The sequence below is a fragment of the Brachionichthys hirsutus genome, chromosome 12, assembly GCF_040956055.1.
Source record: "Brachionichthys hirsutus isolate HB-005 chromosome 12, CSIRO-AGI_Bhir_v1, whole genome shotgun sequence".
Classification (NCBI taxonomy): domain Eukaryota; kingdom Metazoa; phylum Chordata; class Actinopteri; order Lophiiformes; family Brachionichthyidae; genus Brachionichthys; species Brachionichthys hirsutus.
In genome coordinates this window covers 6738555-6759420 of record NC_090908.1, presented here as the reverse complement: position 1 = coordinate 6759420, position 20866 = coordinate 6738555, and the positions used below count along the sequence as shown (strand labels likewise).

The window sequence follows — 20866 nt, the reverse complement described above, 5'->3', positions numbered from 1 at the left end:
CCTATTTGAGGAGCATGTGGAGGAATCTAGTATGGAAGTTAGCGCTGGAGCTCAGGAGGATGTCCAAATTCTGGAACGTCTCCCGGTCTTCAATGTGGTTCCCTGGAAACAGATGATGATTCAGTGACTTTTTATATTACTGTTACACGAGATCTGAGGTTTCCCACAAGGCACTCGGAGAACTAAGTAGGACAGGCAGTCATTCCCATCCTGGAGTTACATGATAGAAATAGTAACATGACAAACAATATACAAAAACAAAAAGATGGAGAAAATGAAGTTCTATTTGTCTTTTTTTTCTGGCTTTCAGAAATAATTTCTGAAATTCACTTCATGTAAAAAGCCTACATGCTGAAAGTCTAAGGAATATAAACATATCCACACAACTCAACATAATGAATGCAGTTCTACAGATGTGTAACCTTCAGTACTGAGTGCAGACAATACAGGTTTGAAAATGGAGAAGGGGATTAAGGCAGATAAACAAGTGTTTCCTCTGTTTGCTGTGTGTAACTTCAACCTGGGCTGAAAATGATTTGAATAAAATAATGGGACAGAAAGAGCAGCTCTGGGCTCACTCTGAGCCGTCACACACATCCATCATCAAAACAGCGATGCTGAAGACAAACTGTTACCAACGTGTAATGAATTAAAATGTTTTTCATATTCCATTCAATATATTTGATCATTTATTGCATACGTTAGCATAACATAAGAATAATGTATTTGGTAACTATCTGAATCTCTCTAAAATGTGGTTTACAATTCCTGCATCAGTGGTTTTCAAACCTGAAAGACACTTTTACTGACACAAATTAGACAAAATTATACCTTTATAAAATGAAATCCACAGTAGTAAAAGCTGCTTACCTGCTGTAGAAAACTCAAGAATCTCCCTGACGACCTCTGAAAACATGTACTCCAGCTGCTGGATAAAGCGGTACTTTTCAGGACCCGCGCTGAACAGTGTGCAGACGTGCTCCACCAACTTCACCGCCCAGGACATGTGGAACCCGTCCTTCTCGCATACCTGAAGACAATGAAGACATATGAAACAGAAACCTCAACAAATGGGGCGTCCAGCGACTGATAGGTCAGAATCCTGGCTCTGACTGTGCACATGTAGAAGTGTCCTCGGCAAGACACTGAACCCCAAATTGCTCCAAGTGTCCCTGGCAGCAACATGCTTGGCAGCAGTCGCCTACTGGAGAGTGAATGGGTGAATGTGATTCTAAAGCGCTTTCGGCACCGAGAAGGTGTAGAAAAGGAATCTGATGCTGACATGTTCAGATTTTAAATGGATCATAACAATCCTAACCATGAAAGACACAGGTGGCTCTTCAAGCCATAACATAACAGTATACTTTGGTTTACAAATATTACCAGGAATAGATGTAAAGAAGGTAGAGGACTTCAGGTACCTCGGGTCAACAGCGCAGAGTGATGGAGAGAATGTGGGAAGGAAGGGAAGAATTGTGTGCAGGCAGGCTGGAACGGGTGGAGGAAAGTATCAGGTGTGCTCTGTGATAGGAAAGGTCTACAAGACAATGGTGAGGCCAGCCATGATGGACGGCTTAGAGACAGTGGCTCTGAGGAAAAGACAGGAGGCGGAGCTAGAAGTGGAGGAGATGAAGATGCTGAGGTTCTCCTTGTGAAGGACCCGGTTGGATAGGATTAGAAATGAGACAATTAGAGGGACAGTGAAGGTTAGACGTTTTGGAGACAAGGTCAGAGAGGACAGACTTTGATGGTTTGGACATGTCCAGAGGAGAGATAGGGACGATATCGGTAGAAGGACGCTGAGGATGGAACTGCCAGGGAACAGGACTAGAGGTCGACCCAGGAGAAGATACATGGACGTAGTGAGGGAGGACGATGCAAAGGACAGGGTGAAGTGGAGAGCATTGATTTGCTGTGGCGACCCCTCATGGGACAAGCCGAAAATACAGTAGTAGTAGTAGCAGTAGTAGTAGTAGTAGTAGTAGCAGTAGTGGTAGTAGTAGTAGTAGTAGTAGTAGTAGTAGCAGTAGTGGTAGTAGTAGTAGTAGTAGTAGTAGCAGTAGTAGTAGTAGTAGTAGTAGCAGTAGTAGTAGTAGTAGTAGCAGTAGTGGTAGTAGTAGTAGTAGTAGTAGTAGCAGTAGTAGTAGTAGTAGTAGTAGTAGTAGTAGTAGTAGTAGTAGCAGTAGTGGTAGTAGTAGTAGTAGTAGTAGTAGCAGTAGTAGTAGTAGTAGTAGTAATAGTAGTAGTAGTAGTAGTAGCAGTAGTGGTAGTAGTAGTAGTAGTAGTAGCAGTAGCAGTAGTAGTAGTAGTGGTAGTAGTAGTAGTAGCAGTAGTAGTAGTAGTAGTAGCAGTAGTGGTAGTAGTGGTGGTTTAAACATACTGTATATGAACTTTACATGAATATATCATTTAACTGCATCAAATCAAATCCAACCAAAGATGGACAAATATCTGATTCTCAATTAAAATCTCATAATGGACAAGTCATTAGATGAAACCTGGATAAAGGAAACCCTAAAACCAGCTCGTATTCTCACCAGTATGATGTACACGATGAGTCTGGAGACCTCCGGGAGACGACCATTGATGGCCTTGCTGGCTATAGCGCTAAAGCAGAATTTGCTGCCACACAGCACCATGAGACGAGCCACATTCTCCGCATGCCATGGATGAGGAATGACTGCAGAGGATGAGGAGGAAGGATGATCACGTGTGCAACCAGTTGAGTGAATTCACCATGACTCTTAGTCTGACCATCGATTATTACAAGTGTGACAAAATATTCCAGAATCACTGAAGTATGATACCAATGAGCTCCTCCAGGATTGTCAGCATGGAATGGTTGGCCTCAATGACGTCAACTTTGCCAACAATCAGAAGGATGGCCCTGGCCAGGTCCCACAATGCATTGTAAGGCAACCCCGTTTCCACCACATTCAGCCAACCCAGTTTGCCTGCATATAAACAGCAGCTCGCTTACTGAGTCATAGCGTGCATTACAATAAAGGAGAACACAGACCTCGAGCTGAAAAGAGAGCAAAGCAAGTTTTTCAACACCAATATCATACTATACCACAGAAAACCAGACTTCCGTTGTCAAAGGCGTCAAAATTCAACATCACGTCACTCACTTACACCAAGTTGTGCTTCTAAACTTCAAACACACCCTTAGTTTAAGAAGTAATTTAAAAATCAAGAAGATTTCATTATCAAATCAAAAAGTAAATTCACTGAGTATCTTGAATAAGCACAGACAAACTCTATGATGACCTCACCTGACTCGACTATCAAAGTGATCTTACCCTCATGCAGCAACGGCCCATAGAGGATGAAGAGTAAGTGCGCCTGGCTGACCATGGGCCACGGCTTCAGGAGTAGCGTTAGCCAAAACTGGCTCTCGTGGTGGTTCGGCCACGGGTCCAACACAACCTGACGGCAGAAGAGACGAACCTGCATCTCTTCGTAGCGTCTCACTCCTGAGGACAGACCGACGAGGAAGGAAACAGTCTGTCCACACCACGCCGTAAACAACACAGAAAATCACAATTATAATAGCCTTTACATTTTACTTGTGGCCACATAAAGGAAAACATTTTTCTTTCCTTCATGTATTTTCCTTTTTTGTATTTTTTTATTTTAAGACAAAAATCAAATAACCACTCATTTCTTATTTTATTTCTTTATTTTCTGGTCAGATTAGCGAAAGTTTCTCGGACCATTTCTATTAAACATGAGCAAAGGTTATGTAACCGCTTTCATGCAATCAAACTCACTGTGACATTGTAAGCACAATGCAAAAAAAAAAAGAAACAATCAAAGTGAAAATTAGTGAGGTGTGCGTTGTGTCACGGAAGCATGGATGAGTTTTCAAAAACAAGAAAATGAGCCAGAGGGTGAAAGTGAGGGAGGTTTTCACTTTTTGATGTCCGTTTTTTGAAATAAAAACCAAATTACAAAGAGATAGGCAAACCAGGAATAGCATTGTCCCGTCTGACAGGTAGTCCTCCGTACTACACTTCTACTTGATGCTGTTCTGCAATCAGCATCGTTGGACTTCCAGACACTCACCTGGCTTTCCAGTAATGACTGCCTGAATTCTTTTGGGCAGGTTTGTGAGTTCACACAGGAAGCTGAACACTCTGTAGCATTCCATCTCATCCCAACCTGCAATTAGTGTCTGTAAAGTGTTCAGAGGGGCATACCTCAACACAGGATAGCAAAAGAATTCACATCATTTCTCTGCTACGGAGGCTCAAAACCTTCACTCACTTACTGGTGGAGGATAATAAACAGTAGACGATGCAGGGAGACTTCAAAGAACCACAAAATTGTGACAGCTTCCCCCCCCACCCCCCATTTTACTTGGTTGTCACTACAGGATTTTACATTTCACTTGAGTTTAGCGATCGGTGCAGGAGGTTATTTGGAGTTTACAGTTTCAATTTCCTGTCTTGATGTTTACAAGGCCCTGACCTGGAGGAAGACTCCATAGACGGCAAAGCCACCACAGTCTTCTGCCAAACACTGATTCATCATGAAGCAGGGGATCTGAAAAAGATCAGTGAAACGCCTTTATTTACATATCATTAGCATAGGTTATTATGCCTCTATTGTGTACATGTGCAACACTGTAAAGGATGAAAGACAATTTATTCCCTCAGAAAGATCGAATTATTAGCTTTGTACAATTGTATTTTTTTTCCCATCAGACAACTTCCATGAAGAACCAGTAATGTACAATGTCCGTTATATGGACACACTGTGTGTCTGCAGTTTACTAATATGAAGATTTAGAAAGCAAAACGTTTTTAAAAAATGAACTAAAGAAATATGTGCCAAAATTCACAAATATCGGAATAGCATTTCTCGATGTGATTCAACAACTACAGTTAGTTTAAAGTGCAAGACAATAATTACTTTTTATTTAATGGTTCTTCTTCTTTTCCTCTCCCAAGTAAAGTAAAACGTGTGTAAGTAAATTACGTAATACATAATACAACGTCAACTTGATTAATGCAATTATTTGAATTCAAAAACCATTACGGACGTCACAATATTTTTTTTCTTCTCTTTTTCTTACCTTTGAGAACTTGGTGAAGATAAACTTTAACCTTTCCCTTGTTGGTAGCAACAGGGTGCATCTCTTGAACAACAAACCTAATGCATGAACACAAATGTAAACTGTCAAATTATATAAGCGACTAATTTTGCTCCTTCTTTTCCTTTCACTTATCAGGACATCTTCCCCTGATTATTCCGTGAAAATCGCAATATTAAAATGGTGGGAAGGTTATCACTAAAATACCACAGATCAATAGTCTTGTTGGTTGTAATTATTCTGGACGCAATAAAGAAGAGCTGCACAAAATTCAATATTCCTGAATATTTAAATGGCCACCTTGCATGAACTATATTTCTCCTGTAGTTGTTTGGGTGCACCTACCCAGGTCTCTGTACTGTTTAACAGTGGCTCTCTCTCCAACGCAGGAAGACAGGAGAATGCTTCCAAAGATTTTCTTTTTCTTCCAGGATAAGGAGGAGATGTAGTCCATAACGTATCTGGTGGTGTCCTTGGACACCATGCTGAAGACACTGATTTCCAGCACTGACAATGACAAACACACGTTTTCTGTCCGTAAATACTCTGTGTATCTAAATTAGCCTTTGATGCTGCAATATTCACCTACTAACACCATATATAAACACAATTAATTTAGCATTTGTGCTGTAAAAGCATGGTTGTCTTAACTAAATGTTCTAAAAGTCTCCCAAAAGTAGTTAGTAATATCTTTGAAAAGATTGATCTTGCGTTTGGCTCAAAAATACAAAAAACTGTTTTGTATTGGGAAGATTCTAAACCTAACCTTATCTCCACAGTTTGTTTCAGTACTGTGTAGATTAAACAAATGTACATACTATGCATGTCACAAAATTCGAATATGATAAATAATATATGATACATTATATAATAATAATAATGTAATAAAATACTGAGGGTTTTCTTAGCATAAACAATTACAGACATTTCGTTTAAATACAGTTTAAATACAGCAGGTTGCGGTTTCAATAACGCCTTATCACTATATTATTGTGGTAAATAAAATGTCGGCCTAGTTTTACCTGAGAGTTTATCCAGGACCAGTTCGAGCACCTCCGACGGAAGCGAGTCCAACAGGCTGCCGGCGCCGTCGCACTGGCTTCGGGTCACGACGGGCCTCTCTTTACGCGGCCGAAGGAGAGCTTTCTTGCGTGGCTTGGACTTCCGTGGGAACGTCCTCTTCCATCTTCTGGGCGTTGTCCTTGCCATTTCCCACTCGCCCTGTTTTCAGAGAAGATAAATGTTAGCTTTAACCTCTCCAGAGCGTTAGCTAGCTACGAGTCGCACGCAAAGTGCATTATAAAAGCGGCACTGTAGCCGGACCAGCTAATGTAGCTAGCTGTGATGTAGCTAAAGGGAACTCCAGACAATGAAGCTACTTTAGTTGTAACATGAAAACATCTTTTATTTACTTGCCCAGTCACCGACTCGGACATAAATAACGACACGGTTTACCGTTAAAGCAATATATGATCTCACCGACTCCTTATATTTGATGTTATTCTAAACTTTCGTGGCTAACTTCAAGTTTTACCAAGTCCAGTCTGCAGCTGTCCCGGTCTCGGTCCCGGTCTCGGTCCAGGTCAACAACGGCGCGAAATAAATTAAAAACGTAAACAAGTAGTACAATATCACCCTCGTTTCTTCACACAAAGCAGAAAATATTCAAATAAATATCCATAAATAAATAAACATAGCTGTACTACGTTTAGTACAAACAAATCTTTGAAGTAATAGAAACAACATAAAACGATTTAGAAGCAACATTATTCAATATTCACTGTATGATGATAAAATAATTTCTAGAGCGCTTTAAAAAAATTAATTCAGTATATTAGACCATATATAAAATTAAGATCGTTGAAAATATTTGTGGTTTTTTTTTAAACAAAAATATCACTTTGACTGTTCAAGCACTGTGTAGAATGTGCCCAGTGGAGGTCAAGTTAGTCTGACAGTCTGCTATAAATCTAAGTCCAAATAAAAATGTGATAAAAAAATCAAATGACTTTAGAGCAATTCAAGCATGTTTACACTGCTGTACTTTATTGCAGCATCTTTTGGTTTTTTTCCTCACAGCTCTCATCATTGCTTCACCTGCCGTGACCCAGACTCGAGATCTAATCAGCCAGAATGAAGGAAGCCCGTTTTATGTGTGCAGGGCCTTTAAGAAATGTTAACTGGTGCAATAGCTTGAGAATGTGTATATGTGTATATGTTTGCCTTCCATATATTGTTGAAAAGTCACGAGTAGTACATAGAAGAGCGCCTCAGTTGCCGCGAGACATTGTTTGAATATTACCCTCCATTTAGTCTGCGCAGCAAACCAGCAACGCTCAGCAGCTTATCGCAGGATTACTCTGCTTAACTAAAGCTATTAGGCGTTCTGCCTTCAAATGGCGTCTCCCTCAGGCAGACGTTGGAGAAGATCATCCCTTCACTAAAGAGCTCTGATGAATACCGCAGCACAAGGGATCCAGGGGAAGGGCCGACAGGATGTCACAGCAGGTTACGTTCCAGCACAGATGGATAAAACCGCTCCTCTTCTGACTTGCAGGACCGTATGTACTACAAAAACAATCACAAATGCTGACAGTATTATATTATGACTCACACTCTGGTGTGTCGGCGTATAAGTATTGATTGAGTACATTTAGCGATTAAATTCCCACTGATTGAAACTATTTAAAGTTCATGGATAAGAATACTTATAATTTCGTAAGATGATCTCTTGATAAATGTTTTTGATTGATTGTTTTACTTCAGTCTTTTCATTTAAATGCCATTTCTTTCATTCTACAGATCCACGGAGACGCAGAGAGCAGGAATATTTAATCAAAGGCCGCATCTCCACTGAGGGAGTTATCGTCTCTGTCTATTTTTGACTGCCAGCATTGTTCTTGGCTTCTAGTCCACAGGTGACATCAGTCTGTCTCTCTGTCTGTCTGTCTGGGACAACATGCCAGGAATTAGTTTGGCAGGACAATGCGGCTGCCAAGGATGATAATATCAATAACCGGCCACTCACATTGACATTCAGCAATCTTGCAGATTTTCTTTTTTAGCTGTTAAGGCAGCAACAGAGCCAGAAGGAGCTGTTCTTTACCTGCAGGTGTATGTCTGGACATTTCTTCTTACCATGGCTGTAACGCTCACGTAGTCCCATTGGTGAGTATTCAGATGTGGATGTGTGCAGAAGTCAAGAATTTTAAAATGGATTTGCTGTTGGCTGCTTTGAAGGCCGACTGTTAAATGAATAAATAAGGTGCACGTTAAAATCTGAACAATAAAACAGGTCTTTTAATCAACCCCTCGTTCTCTGAGGAAGTCAACACCATGGGCGCAGTTTGGTTTATTTGCTTTCAAATTTAAAGTCTGCTCATTATGCTGGACTGAGAACATTTTGTTCACAACGGTACTAAAAAAAAGTAAATGCTTAACTACCCACGAGTCTCACATTGTGTTGCTGCGAGGAGCGGGCAGATTTTAGGCATGGACTAGAGCTCCATGGACTGTTGGGGAAACGTCCAGGTGACCTCGGGTTAGAGATTAAATTATGCATACTATAATGACTTTATTAAAACATAAATCACCAGGATACCACGTGGGAATGGTAGCAATAGTGCTAATTAAATCAAAGTGCTCGGTCGTCAAATCTCTCAGCAGAGTTGTGACAAATGTTCAAAGTTTGTGCTGTCAGCACAGGTGGGGTTTTTTTTGTAAATGTTTAATCCCCCCCTTGCGCTTTCTCTCTCCCTTCCTGAGGGGAGCAGAGCTTAACAAATAGACTGCTGCAGAGAGCATTTAGCAGGTGAAGCTGAACACTGCTCTCATTAGTTACATTAGATGCAGTCACCTGCCATTCACTGATGCCTGGACGTTTCCACAGCTATTTATGCACATAGACTCTTGAGGAATGACTTAGACTCCGTGACTGGATTTAAGCTCAGAGGAATTGACTGTACTCCCAAGGACCATGTAGAGGAGGAATCACAATTAATCTCCAGCCTCAAAGCGACTGTAGTTTTGCTCTTGAAGGGTTCCTTTGAAGGTGATATTACTGATTTCATTGTCTAATCTACGGATCTAAAGTACATTTGTTTTCTGGAGTGAAATGATTTTAGTTGCTCTGGTATTTTCGTTCACCAGCCATGTTCTCAGACCGTAAACGTCGTGCCTTGCAGGTCGAGCATCTATCCGCGTGACTAAATCATGGCCAGCATGGCGGTTCAACTCCTTGGATTCTTCTTGGGGCTGCTCGGGTTTGCTGGAACTCTTGTTGCAACTCTGCTCCCCCACTGGCGCACCACAGCCTATGTCGGCTCCAACATCATCACAGCCACCGGTTACATGAAAGGCCTGTGGATGGAGTGTGTGTGGCACAGCACGGGCATTTACCAGTGTGAGATTTACAGATCACTGCTTTCACTGCCGCAGGACTTGCAGGTACCACATTATGATTTCAATGTTTTTAATATCCATAAGAGCCAATTGATTGTTTTTTCATCATCTCTTAGTATTCCAGGCAATGTTTTCTAACTTGCTCTTACTTTTATTTGAGCTTTTCAAGTCACTGGCTTTCTTGTTGGACTATTTTAGTTTTTATTTGATTTTACTATTTTATGGCCTTTTAAAGACAAAACAGATAACATGCAGTTACATAACCTCCCTTGAAGTGAAAACTGTTAAATGTAAATGAGCTCATGGTAAATAATTAACTGAGTAAAGAATGGCTTAAACTTTATACCCACTTCAGGTATTGTGGGCAGATCTATTTAACTGGTGAATGCATTGTTGAATCATGATTACAGTACGGAATACAGATTTCTAACAATACTAGCTAGACTCCCAAGGTTCAGTGCTTAATTATTCTCCTCTACTTAAGGCTGCCCGGGCGCTCATGGTTCTCTCCTGCGTCACCTCAATCCTGGCATCTCTGGTGTCTGTGATGGGCATGAAATGTACCCACTTTGCCCGTGGTTCTTTGATCAAGTTCTCACTGGTGCTAAGTGGGGCAATCTGTTTTCTCTGTTCTGGCCTCCTCTGCCTGGTCACTGTTTCCTGGACCACAAACGATGTCATCATGGAATTTTACGACCCCTTCCTCCCCAGCGGGATGAAGTATGAAATTGGCCTGGCCGTGTATCTTGGTTACGCCTCGGCCTGCCTCAGCCTGGCGGGAGGATTGGTGCTGTGCTGGAGCAGCAGCAGCAGTGAAAGGTCACGTACCCCCCTCCATATGCAGAGGGATCCACCGTTGTCACCTCCCCCTGCTTTCAACCAGCTCTACCCTCCTGCTCCACTCTACAAGCCCCCTGAGGCCCTGAAGGACAATCATGCTTCTTCCTTTTGCTCCCATTCTAACAGTGGCTATATGCTCAACAACTATGTCTAAAACTAGGGGATACCATCATCAGAGTCACACAGGGATAGTTGAGACAAAGAACAGCAACAAAAATAATAATAATAATATAGTATTCCCAGACAAAAACTGTCAAATTAGCAGTTTTTATACTCTGTACTTTTTCTTCCTCCATACCTATAGAAATGTTTTTTTACAGAAAGAGAGCTCGGCGACTTTCTCGCTGACCTCGTGTAAACCCTCCGCCTTGTGTGTTCTAATGCTTCTGTTAATGGATAAGTAATTGCTGGGTCATTTCCTTATTGCAGGCTAACTTGTCATCGGGACAGACACTTCTTCAAAGCCAGTTCGTTTTCTCAAACAAATGTATGAGATTTTCTCAGTCGTCAATATTTTCATGCTAAATAAAATGAAGAACAACAAATATCAGTTTCTAATGATTTTAAAAATACTTTGTCAGTATTTTGGAATGTCTCTGATTACTAAATAGTAAGAAGGACATGCCGTAATATGTAAATAATAGCTGCATGAAGTGATCAATTAATGGCGAGGATTATTGAGACATTGGAAACTGAATCATTATTAGCAGTATTAACTCACATGCTTACACTTTTTTTTACTCTCTTGAACATTTATAATATTTTTCCTTTGTTCTTTTTTTTTTTTTTTACTGTACCCACCTAATGGAGATTTGGGTACGCTCTTAACAAAGCCACTAGATGGCGACAGAGTTCTTTTTAGAAGGCAGCTCCTCTTCATTGCCGACTTCATTTTAGTCCTTGAGATGATATTTTATGGAAACTGTGTCTGGGGGTTATTAATTGATGAATGGCAATGACTTTTATGAAAGACATAAACATGGAGGTGATTTGTTTTCCATAAATGTGACAGGAAGTATTAGAATCACTCATAGATGCTGAATAAGGCATTGTTTGTGTGGTTATTGTGTCGTAAAGCCAGTTGTAACACACTGGATGTGTTTCTGGGCCATATTTGTTTGAAACCCTTCTAATTTGAGGTCTCTACTGTTGAGAAATCTGTCAGCCAAATGGATGCTTCTCAATACAGACAAGTCTCTATCCAGCAGTTAGACTATTTTAGTTTAAAACAAGAGGCTTATTTATATTATATTATCATTATATTTGCACATAAAGCCTCAAACAATGCCCTCCAGTTCCAGGGAAATGCTGACTGTATAAATGGTAATGGAAATAAAAATAAAAATTAAACATTTTATATATTTCTGCTGTGGCCTGTTTCACACTTCAGCACCATGGACAGCAGCCTGGAAAGCCCTGCCGAAAGCACACTCACTACTGTTTATTGTGGTTTGATGGAAGGCTTGCCATTGTTGGTATTTAATTGTTGTTTCCTTTGCTGTTATGTGTCACCATCATTACCATTGTTGGTATATAATTATTAAAATATATTGTATATAAAATATTGCTTATTAATTATTTAGTCATGTGTGCTATATATAAATGTTCCAAAATTATTTCGGTTTTTTTTTATTACATTATTAGAAGACCAATAGATTTTAAATCTTAGTTGTATAATGGGGGTGGGATTTAATAAGTTATCTTCTTCCCACTCCTTTTCAAGCACTATATGATGAAGTATTTGCTATTTCTTGTGTACATGGCATTTGGTGTTTTGTTTTGGACATATTTATTATTATGTTTTTGGCCGAAATATGGTTTCTTGTACACAAAGATTTATTATTTATTTGATTTTATTTTTATTCTGCTTGAAGCAAACAATAAACTAAACTAAGGCTGCTGATGTAACATCCAATAATTGTTAAACTACGATAAATCGAAGGTAATCCCTTGAGGATTTTAACAACAAGTCCGTTACTGGGGAATAAAAATCACCGGTTAACCGCAGTGGTTTAATCATGAAGCAAACGGGTTCCAGCTCGTAAATCAGGTGTGAAATGTAACCCGGCAAAGTGAAGGGTCCATTCGTTGCCAATATGTCATTATGATATTGGAAAGCTTTTCCATAGAGGCTGTGCGTCATGCCACTCTCTATCAGGTGCTATTTTCGTCCTGCCCTGGAAGACATTTATCCACCATCTACCCATCTGACAGCGCCCAATAAACCCACCACTCCTATCTTCTCCACACCTCCACCCTCCTCCCTCGCTCTTTCCCTCTCCCTCTCTCGACTGGCTTTGGTAATTAAAAAAACAACAACACAGGAGGCGCGCTTTTCGCTATTCCACAGGATTCGTTTGTGGTACTTTAACATTTTCCCAAACAAAATTGTCTTAAAAACAAAATTGTCTTAGACTCGTTTCTGCAAAGGAAAGGTAAGATAATATATTTTCTTGCTTTACTGTGTGTTCCCTGATCATAACTGCATTTGACCATAGTGACAGATGTTGATTGAAGGACAAATCAATAATGCAATGCCGGTTTCCTGGTAACCTTGTTGTTAGCGCAACGGGGATCGGAAAGGGTGGATTTTATTGATGCAGCGCATCAGAACCAAAACCGGACGGCATCTGTTTGATGTGTCTGTTGAATGGACGAGATAATGGACTTTTACGCACGAAGCCAGGACATGGGAAAATGAACCAAATGTTTTTAAAATCTTACTACAACAGAGTAGCCGTCGGAAGGTTCTGAGAATTAAAAGATATCACCTTAGTAAGTTTGTATAATAAATGTGTTGAGGTAGCAGTTCCCGTAAAACATCCAAACTCCTAAATTGTCTCAACTCCTCTGATACTACCTCGAATTTTGTTCTGGTTTTGATTCACATATTTTGATTTATTGACACACAATGGAACGCTGGTTGAACGGTCTTGGCTTCCTGCGTCAGTTGGACAAGTGAAAATAAATGATTTATTCTTAGTAGATTTTACTGAAGGAGTGCATGTCGTGTTTTATAGCAGCGATAGGAAACAAAATACAAAAAGGACAAATATTGAAAATACCTTTCAGTCGTTAAAATCATTGTACTGACAGCATTTAATAGACATTTGTTTGATGAATTAGCCGATTGTGTTGGATAAAACATGAAGCATCGATGTGGAGGCAGTTTTGTACATTTGTGGTTACATTAGATGCAGGGATAGATTTTAGCCTTTACTCAAATGTAATTTGCAATAAAAGAAATCTATCTTATTTAAATTTGACGAATTGTATTTGGCAAGAATATACATCATGCAGTAATCATGAATTATAGTTCAGTGGGTAGGAAACTTGGCATTTGATGTGACATTCTTCATTCCCTCGGTCTGGATACTGTCATGTGTAAATAAATCCATCGACCTGATGAATAAAGTGTGTTGTAAAATGATGTTTCTGTAAACAGTCCACAGCCGAACGTACTGTTGCCCCATGGCTGTTCTATTTTTTCTTCCTTCAAAGTTCTCTCCATGAAATTCCAGCCCTCCGTGCGCAACAGCACTTGATCAGCTGCGGGAGGAAGCGGGCACAAGTAAGATGGCTATCCACGCCGAGGGTCTGGTGGCGATCGTAATCTTCTATTTGCTTATTTTATTTGTTGGGATATGGGCAGCGTGGAAGAACAAGAACTCTGGTGATGGCGCAGACCGGAGCGAGAGCATCATGGTGGGCGGAAGGGACATCGGGTTGTTTGTTGGTGGATTCACGATGACCGGTGAGTGGCTCGTCTGCGGGAAATCGTTTTCCTTTTTTTTCTTTTTTTACTGTTTAGTATCTCCCACATGTGCACTCTGTTATATTTGATATAACGTGTCCAGGAAAAGACAATAAAACACGCCAATCTCAACTTTACGCACGGGCAGGCTGCCGCCAAGAACACTCAGTACAAACGGCATTTTAATATTGCATCATTACATGTCTCAGTGCTCACTTGGAGACGCAATAGCCGATTCCTGAATACTTATCCAGTGTTTTAACACACTTACATGCGTTGGTAAGTCCAGTCTATCGCACCATAGAGATGTCTGACGTCGTATTTGGTTGACCTCATTGTATAGATCTGTTTTCCCATACCAGTGCGCTTCCTTTGATCTTAATTAAATCATATAATCGTATATTCTTTTTTCCAGCTACTTGGGTGGGCGGGGGCTACATCAATGGAACAGCAGAGTACGTCTACCTGCCAGACTACGGCCTGGCTTGGGCGCAGGCACCCTTTGGATACGCGCTCAGCCTGGTAGTGGGTATGAACGTGTTTCTAAAAACAAGCATCTCAGCTTCTTAAAGAGCCCGTGAGAATACTAGAGCTCGTACAAATTAAGAGCAAGGAAATCATTTATGTTTCAGAGCAGTATTAATGTCTTAATTCAGGATTTCTTTTTCATTAAATGTTTCCAAGTTAATCTCCCTCATTTCTTTAACTAGTTTTAAGCACACAAAAGCACAGAAATCCTTACTACTAGCTGCTCTTGTAACATTGGGTAGACTTTTGTCATGCTTTTGTTGCCTACATTGTAGGATATACATTCTTGTTTTGTTGTGTTTTTAATGTATCGTTTGTTTTCTTATGTATACATGTACAATTTGTGTAACTTTGCTGCATTCTTGGCCAGGTCGCAATTGTAAAAGAGATTTTTCATCTCAATTGCTTATCTTGTGAAATAAAGGTTAAATAAAAAATCAATAAAAATACTAAATGTATCTCAAATAAATACTTTTTTGATAGAATAGAAATAGAAATAGAAAGCCTTTATTGACATTGCATAGTGGATATACAATGAGATTAGGAGTGCTGCTCCGTTTGGTGCTTAGGTACAACATAAAATACAAATAATAGAAGAAGAAAACAACATGAATTGAAAGTGATAAACAGTGCATGCAGATAGATTGTCCAGTACTTTGCATTTAGAAGTAGCATAAATTTGTTATTGCACTTTAGTTATTGCACATGAGGTCGGGGAGGCGGCGGTATTGCACTCATTGTTTACCTTCACATTACAAATTGCACATGATGAGTCATTATATTGTTTAGTGCTGGTTGTTGTTCAGAGCGCTGATGACTCTCGGGGGGAAAAAACTGTCCCTGAGTCTGTTAGTCATTGTTTGTTGTGTGTAGTGCAGACAATAGCCACACCACATACGGTAATAGCATAAGTTTGGCAATAAGATGGTATTTATTATTCAGACTTTGTCAAGTGAAACAAAAAAAAATTGTCTACTGAATATTCCGAAAAAAGTTATACTACTGCATGGTTCTTAAATAGTTATTCATCATTGAAGTGCTGCAAAGCCAGGCATAAATTGCCATAGTCCTCCAAGAAATACATTCTGTCGTGTATTTAAATGAGAAAGTAAAGTATTTCAATCAGCTATAAACAATTCTATAAGGTTGCTACTACTGAAGATCTTAGTACACACTTCTCCTCAGTGTAAAACCTCTTCAAACACCATCCCATTCTTCTTGTGTCTCTCTTTAATATGTGCCATCATTCAGGAGGCCTTTTCTTTGCCAAGCCCATGCGTTCACGTGGATACGTCACCATGCTGGATCCCTTCCAGCAACTATATGGGAAAAGGATGGGCGGACTCCTCTTCATCCCCGCACTCATGGGGGAGATCTTCTGGTCTGCGGCCATTTTATCTGCCCTGGGTATGTGAAATATAGAACTATGCTGTGTATGTTTAAATTCACTGTGATCTCCCATGCACTTTTCCTCTGACTGTATCTGAAGAACTGAATGTGTTGTCCCATAGGTGCAACTCTGAGTGTGATTGTGGACATAAACATCAACATGTCTGTGATCATCTCAGCGTTGATAGCCATCTTTTACACACTTGTTGGAGGGCTCTACTCTGTGGCATACACAGATGTGGTCCAACTCTTCTGTATCTTTGTGGGTTTGGTAAGTTTTGTCACTATCTACTTATTAAAGGTCTGTAGAGGTCACAGTGTATTCCAGTGATGGATTGACTTCTGTAAATCTCAATAGGATTCAGCCTACAGAGCACAGAATATTCGACTCAAACATGAAACTGTCGTCAGCCAACATTTAATTCTAATCTCTGAAGTTTTACTGACCAGCTTTTCTGCCTGGAATGTTGGAACCCGATCAAAGTACTGATTGATGTGAATTTATTCCACATAATTGTGTCATATACTTCAGATTATAGATTTTTGAACAATCTCACCCTAAATGCATCACAACTCTCTGAATGTGGATGTCCTACCACAAACAGCTGGTGCCTTTTCCTTTTTTCTATCCCCACCTTCAGACGGTCAACCAATGCCTATTGATTTACATGTAAATTATTACTTCTATTTAAAATGGAAAAATAGGCATAGAAGATCCAATAGTAGAAGCTTTGACCATAGAACTATTTTTAAATGACAGAATACCTCCATAATAAGAATCATATTTACACTGTGATTCCCTCTTCTTCAGTGGATCAGCGTGCCGTTTGCCATGTCCAATCCTGCCGTGTCTGACATCAGTGTTTCAGCCAAGGAAGCGATCCACCAGTCACCTTGGCTGGGGAAGATCGAACCTGAAGACAAATGGCTCTGGGCAGACAACTTCTGCTTGCTGGTAAACCATATTTTTAACAGAAGAATAATCAAAAGCCACTTTTGATTATGGTTGAAGTGAAGATTTTCTTGTGCAGCCATTACATTTGATTATTTTCAGAGGTTTAAACTTCAGAGATGTGGCAGTGTAGCTGACTGTTCTGTATGCTTTGGTTTGGTGTCTGTATTTACGATGGTGTTTCTGTTTCTAGATGTTGGGGGGGATCCCCTGGCAGGTCTATTTTCAACGGGTTCTTTCTGCCTCTTCAGCTACCTATGCCCAGGTCCTTTCCTTCATCGCCGCCTTTGGCTGCCTGGTTATGGCCATCCCTTCTGTCCTCATAGGAGCGATAGGGGCCTCCACTGGTAAATGAGCACAGATGCACCGACACACGCACACACATGCACTCACACACACACACACACACACACGCACACAAGGCTTTACTACTAGCGATGGGCTACTTATATCTAGGTGTCTCAAAAACACAAATGCTATTAATGCAGATTGTTTTATAACAAATACTAATGTAAAATATTTTCCTTAGGAATTTAATTGAAAATATTTTATTAATCTGTATTAGATAACTACAAATGTAATGCCATCAATGTGATAAACAAGTCAGGCACTGATTGGTAAATGAAAGCACACGGACACAGACACACACGCACAGTGATTGAAGCAGTTCATGAAACGTCACAAGACAATCTGAACATCCTGGAATCTGATTCTTGATTCAAACTACAGGGTATAATCAAAGGGAACACAATGTCCTCCCGGGAGGTTTTTGATCACCGAGGCCTTTTCGTCCAAATCTGTAAAGTCAGATGTATCCAAACAACATCAGATTGATCTTGTCACAGCGGACAGAGAAATGAGCCAATTTAGTGAATATTACATCTGAAGAGGATTATTAATTAATCTTGTTCATCTGAAGCCATTTGATGTGTAATAGGCACCAATCAACCACTGCTATTGAATATTCAATAGAGAGAGAGAGACCTTATACCACTGGAGGATGGAGAAAAGGAAGAAGTAGTGTAAATATAGAAAAGATGATTGGAGGGTAGAACAAAGGTTTTTCACACTATATATTAGGATGGAGTGTTTTAAAGAATTGGTGGAGTTTAACAACTAATTAAATAATGATTCCGGACTCCTTGGAAGTAGAGACCTTCTATGTATAAGAATTGGTCCTTCCTGTCAAAAGAAAGTATGACCAAAACTAAAGGAGCAAAAAGATTATATGGGGGGGGGGGTGCTCCGAATGGAGATAGAAATGCAAATTACAATTCTGTATTAATGAGAGTCATAGATAAATTATAAATCTTTAGTGCCATGAACTTTGGTACGCTCATTCATTCAGGTATTATAAGCAACAACAAAACAGTGAATGAAATTCTGATAATAATGAGATATTTCCTGGGGTCTACAATCCCAGTACCCAAAGGCTGAACCTCAGAACCATCCCCAATGCAATAAAATATTAGTAGTTACACATTCTGTTCTATTGGGTACTTCTGTTGGGTTACGTATGATGATTGAGAGACACTTCAGCTGCACAAAATAATATTATCACATTGTTTAAATATTTTCAGAAATTTGTCCACACAAAGAGTTTGTGCTCACAGATTTGAACACATTAAACTACTGCACTATTGGCCTTGATATAAGTGTGTGCTCTTGTAGTGCCCTTCAGGTTGTCAAATGTCATCATGCTAACATGTTAATCAATAATGGTGAATGTGGTAGACACCATTTCGCTCAAAGCGAGGCTGCGTACAGGCTCCCAGAGCTGGAGACTCTTCACGTGTTAACCTTTATGAAACATAAAACAAATCCATGCTTAATGGATGCCTGTTTTGAATCAATGGCCTTAATGAATCATTATTAATTAATTGATCATTCCTCACATTTTATTCATCATCAATTTACAATTAAAATACAATTAAAGGGCTTAATGTATTATTTCAATGGTGGGTCATATTTCATTTTAGGACCTATGCTCCAATAAACACAAACCAGTGCATTAACATAGTTAATAATCCTGGCATATGATATATTCAAGCAGTATCCATTATTTCTGGAATCCTACTAATCTGTTTTGTTGACTGATTTTGACTAACAGTCCAACACTGCTCATCATCAGCTGTCTTTCAGCACCCAGGCAGGTGAAGCTTTTTTGTTTCTCAGCAATTAAGCCAGACGTGTCCACAGGGAACATTATAATGAGCACCAAGCAGCATGTTTCTCAGAGAATAATTACATTGAGTTATTGCCTCACTCAACCTGTTGCATTGTTTGGATTTTTTATTTTTCAGTCCAAAAGTCCAAAAGCCTGGTGCGAAAGAAATTCCCAATGATTGGACACATTCTTGGATGCAGGCTGCTGATCAGATCATCATTGCTGCATAAGCAACCATTGACAACTTATTTTTGATTACAGTTCACATTTCTTCTTCCAGACTGGAATCAGACCAGTTATGGATCGCTCGCTCCGAAGGATAGGGACGAATCGGACATGATCCTTCCCATTGTGCTTCAGCACCTCTGCCCTCCCTACATCTCCTTCTTTGGTCTGGGAGCAGTGTCGGCTGCAGTCATGTCCTCAGCAGATTCCTCCATTCTCTCGGCCAGCTCCATGTTTGCCAGGAACATTTATCAGCTCGCCTTTCGGCAGTCGGTAAGAATGGCAACTAAAATACTAACTTCTGTGATGGTTTTCATCAGGTCAACATTTAGAGAGACCAAATAAGAAGGGTCTTCGTCAAAAAAAAGATTTTACATTTCGATCAGCCACAAGTGTGTGTTCAATATCAATGCAAATGTTAGCATGTCAACAACCTAAACTAAACATGATCCCCAATGTTCACATGCTGAAAGTATTTAGTTTGTCCTCACAGGACCACAAGCATGTCTGTGTCTTTATCCTGTTTGATTACCCCTGTCTTCTCTCTGTTTATGTTTCCACTCTATCTCTTGTCTTCCCTCCTCCAGGCCTCAGATAATGAAATTGTTTGGGTAATGCGCATCACCATCTTTGTATTCGGAGCTCTTGCCACTGCGATGGCGTTGTTAACAGGATCAGTGTATGGCCTCTGGTACCTGAGTTCTGACTTGGTCTATGTCATCATCTTTCCCCAACTTCTCAGCGTGTTGTTTGTCAAGGGCACCAACACGTACGGCTCTGTGGCTGCCTATGTTGTTGGTCTTTTGCTGCGCATTGGTGGAGGCGAGCCCTACCTCAAACTTCCTCCCTTCATTTTTTACCCTGGCTGGGTGACCCAGGAGAGGATCCACCACCTCACTGGGGACGTGGAGCACTTTGTTCAGCAGAGGTTTCCTTTTAAGACTGTTTCCATGGTGGCATCCTTCTTGGCAAACATGGCCATATCATACCTGACAAAGTATCTATTTGAAAGTGGCATGTTGTCACACAAGTACGACTTCTTGGATGCAGTGGTGTCCAAGGACAGCAAGGAGATAATGGACAAAGCTACCCTGGTCAGCAACCATGACAACATCATCCTTTCAGAGATGGCACCTGTAAAGCAGGTCCTGGGCGCATCGCTCGCTGCGACGTTCACCAATGCTGAGGTCCTCAGTGATGACGGGGCTTCTAGTTCGGAATCTCTTCACAATGAAGACTAGGCCACAAAGGCACAGAGAAGACAGGAACCAAGGGGCATTTTTGAATAAGCACCAACGTTCTTTAGGAACCTTGCTACTGCCACACTGGAAGCTAAATCATCCCAAATCCACTGTGGCTTCCGAGACTCCACGTTTGTTTTGTGCTGATGTCCTGGTGCCCTCTTCTTTTTTGAGATCCCTTATCTGGAATCAGGAGGTTGAATCAGCTGTTTCCATCATTGTTCATTCTTGTGATTTTTATTATTATGATTCTGCAACCACTCTATTCAGT

The 20866-nt window shown here is 40.3% G+C and overlaps 3 protein-coding genes across 3 annotated transcripts; 2 read left to right on the top strand and 1 right to left on the bottom strand.

Moving 5' to 3' along the window:
* Position 1: 1 nt before the first annotated feature.
* Positions 2-6307, bottom strand: LOC137902424 (F-box only protein 47-like). Its single transcript, XM_068746509.1, has 10 exons — positions 6121-6307; positions 5444-5605; positions 5081-5157; positions 4474-4548; positions 4069-4177; positions 3303-3476; positions 2808-2954; positions 2538-2680; positions 871-1030; positions 2-102 (listed from the first exon to the last, which is right to left on the bottom strand). The coding sequence occupies exons 1-10, from the start codon at positions 6305-6307 to the stop codon at positions 2-4; spliced, it is 1335 nt and encodes a 444-aa protein (XP_068602610.1).
* Positions 6308-9310: 3003 nt separating this feature from the next.
* LOC137902554 (claudin-14-like) lies at positions 9311-10493 on the top strand. The gene is made up of 2 exons (XM_068746642.1): positions 9311-9544; positions 9984-10493. Exons 1-2 carry the CDS (start codon positions 9311-9313, stop codon positions 10491-10493), a joined length of 744 nt encoding a protein of 247 aa, XP_068602743.1.
* A 3422-nt stretch (positions 10494-13915) lies between these two features.
* Positions 13916-20595, top strand: LOC137902326 (high-affinity choline transporter 1-like). The gene is made up of 8 exons (XM_068746409.1): positions 13916-14093; positions 14509-14622; positions 15873-16028; positions 16133-16281; positions 16822-16965; positions 17156-17309; positions 19410-19627; positions 19942-20595. The coding sequence occupies exons 1-8, from the start codon at positions 13916-13918 to the stop codon at positions 20593-20595; spliced, it is 1767 nt and encodes a 588-aa protein (XP_068602510.1).
* Positions 20596-20866: the final 271 nt, after the last annotated feature.

Bases quoted from the DNA above. Each gene is read 5' to 3' on its own strand.
- LOC137902424 (XM_068746509.1), bottom strand. From the start codon at position 6,307: ATGGCAAGGACAACGCCCAGAAGATGGAAGAGGACGTTCCCACGGAAG. The intron at 5,606-6,120 runs GTAAAACTAGGC...TGTCATTGTCAG, and splicing joins GGTCCTGGATAAACTCTCAG to TGCTGGAAATCAGTGTCTTC. The intron at 2,681-2,807 runs GTATCATACTTC...CATCCTCTGCAG, and splicing joins AATCCTGGAGGAGCTCATTG to TCATTCCTCATCCATGGCAT.
- LOC137902554 (XM_068746642.1), top strand. From the start codon at position 9,311: ATGGCCAGCATGGCGGTTCAACTCCTTGGATTCTTCTTGGGGCTGCTC. The intron at 9,545-9,983 runs GTACCACATTAT...CCTCTACTTAAG, and splicing joins CACTGCCGCAGGACTTGCAG to GCTGCCCGGGCGCTCATGGT.
- LOC137902326 (XM_068746409.1), top strand. From the start codon at position 13,916: ATGGCTATCCACGCCGAGGGTCTGGTGGCGATCGTAATCTTCTATTTG. The intron at 16,029-16,132 runs GTATGTGAAATA...GTTGTCCCATAG, and splicing joins GGCCATTTTATCTGCCCTGG to GTGCAACTCTGAGTGTGATT. The intron at 16,966-17,155 runs GTAAACCATATT...TTCTGTTTCTAG, and splicing joins CAGACAACTTCTGCTTGCTG to ATGTTGGGGGGGATCCCCTG.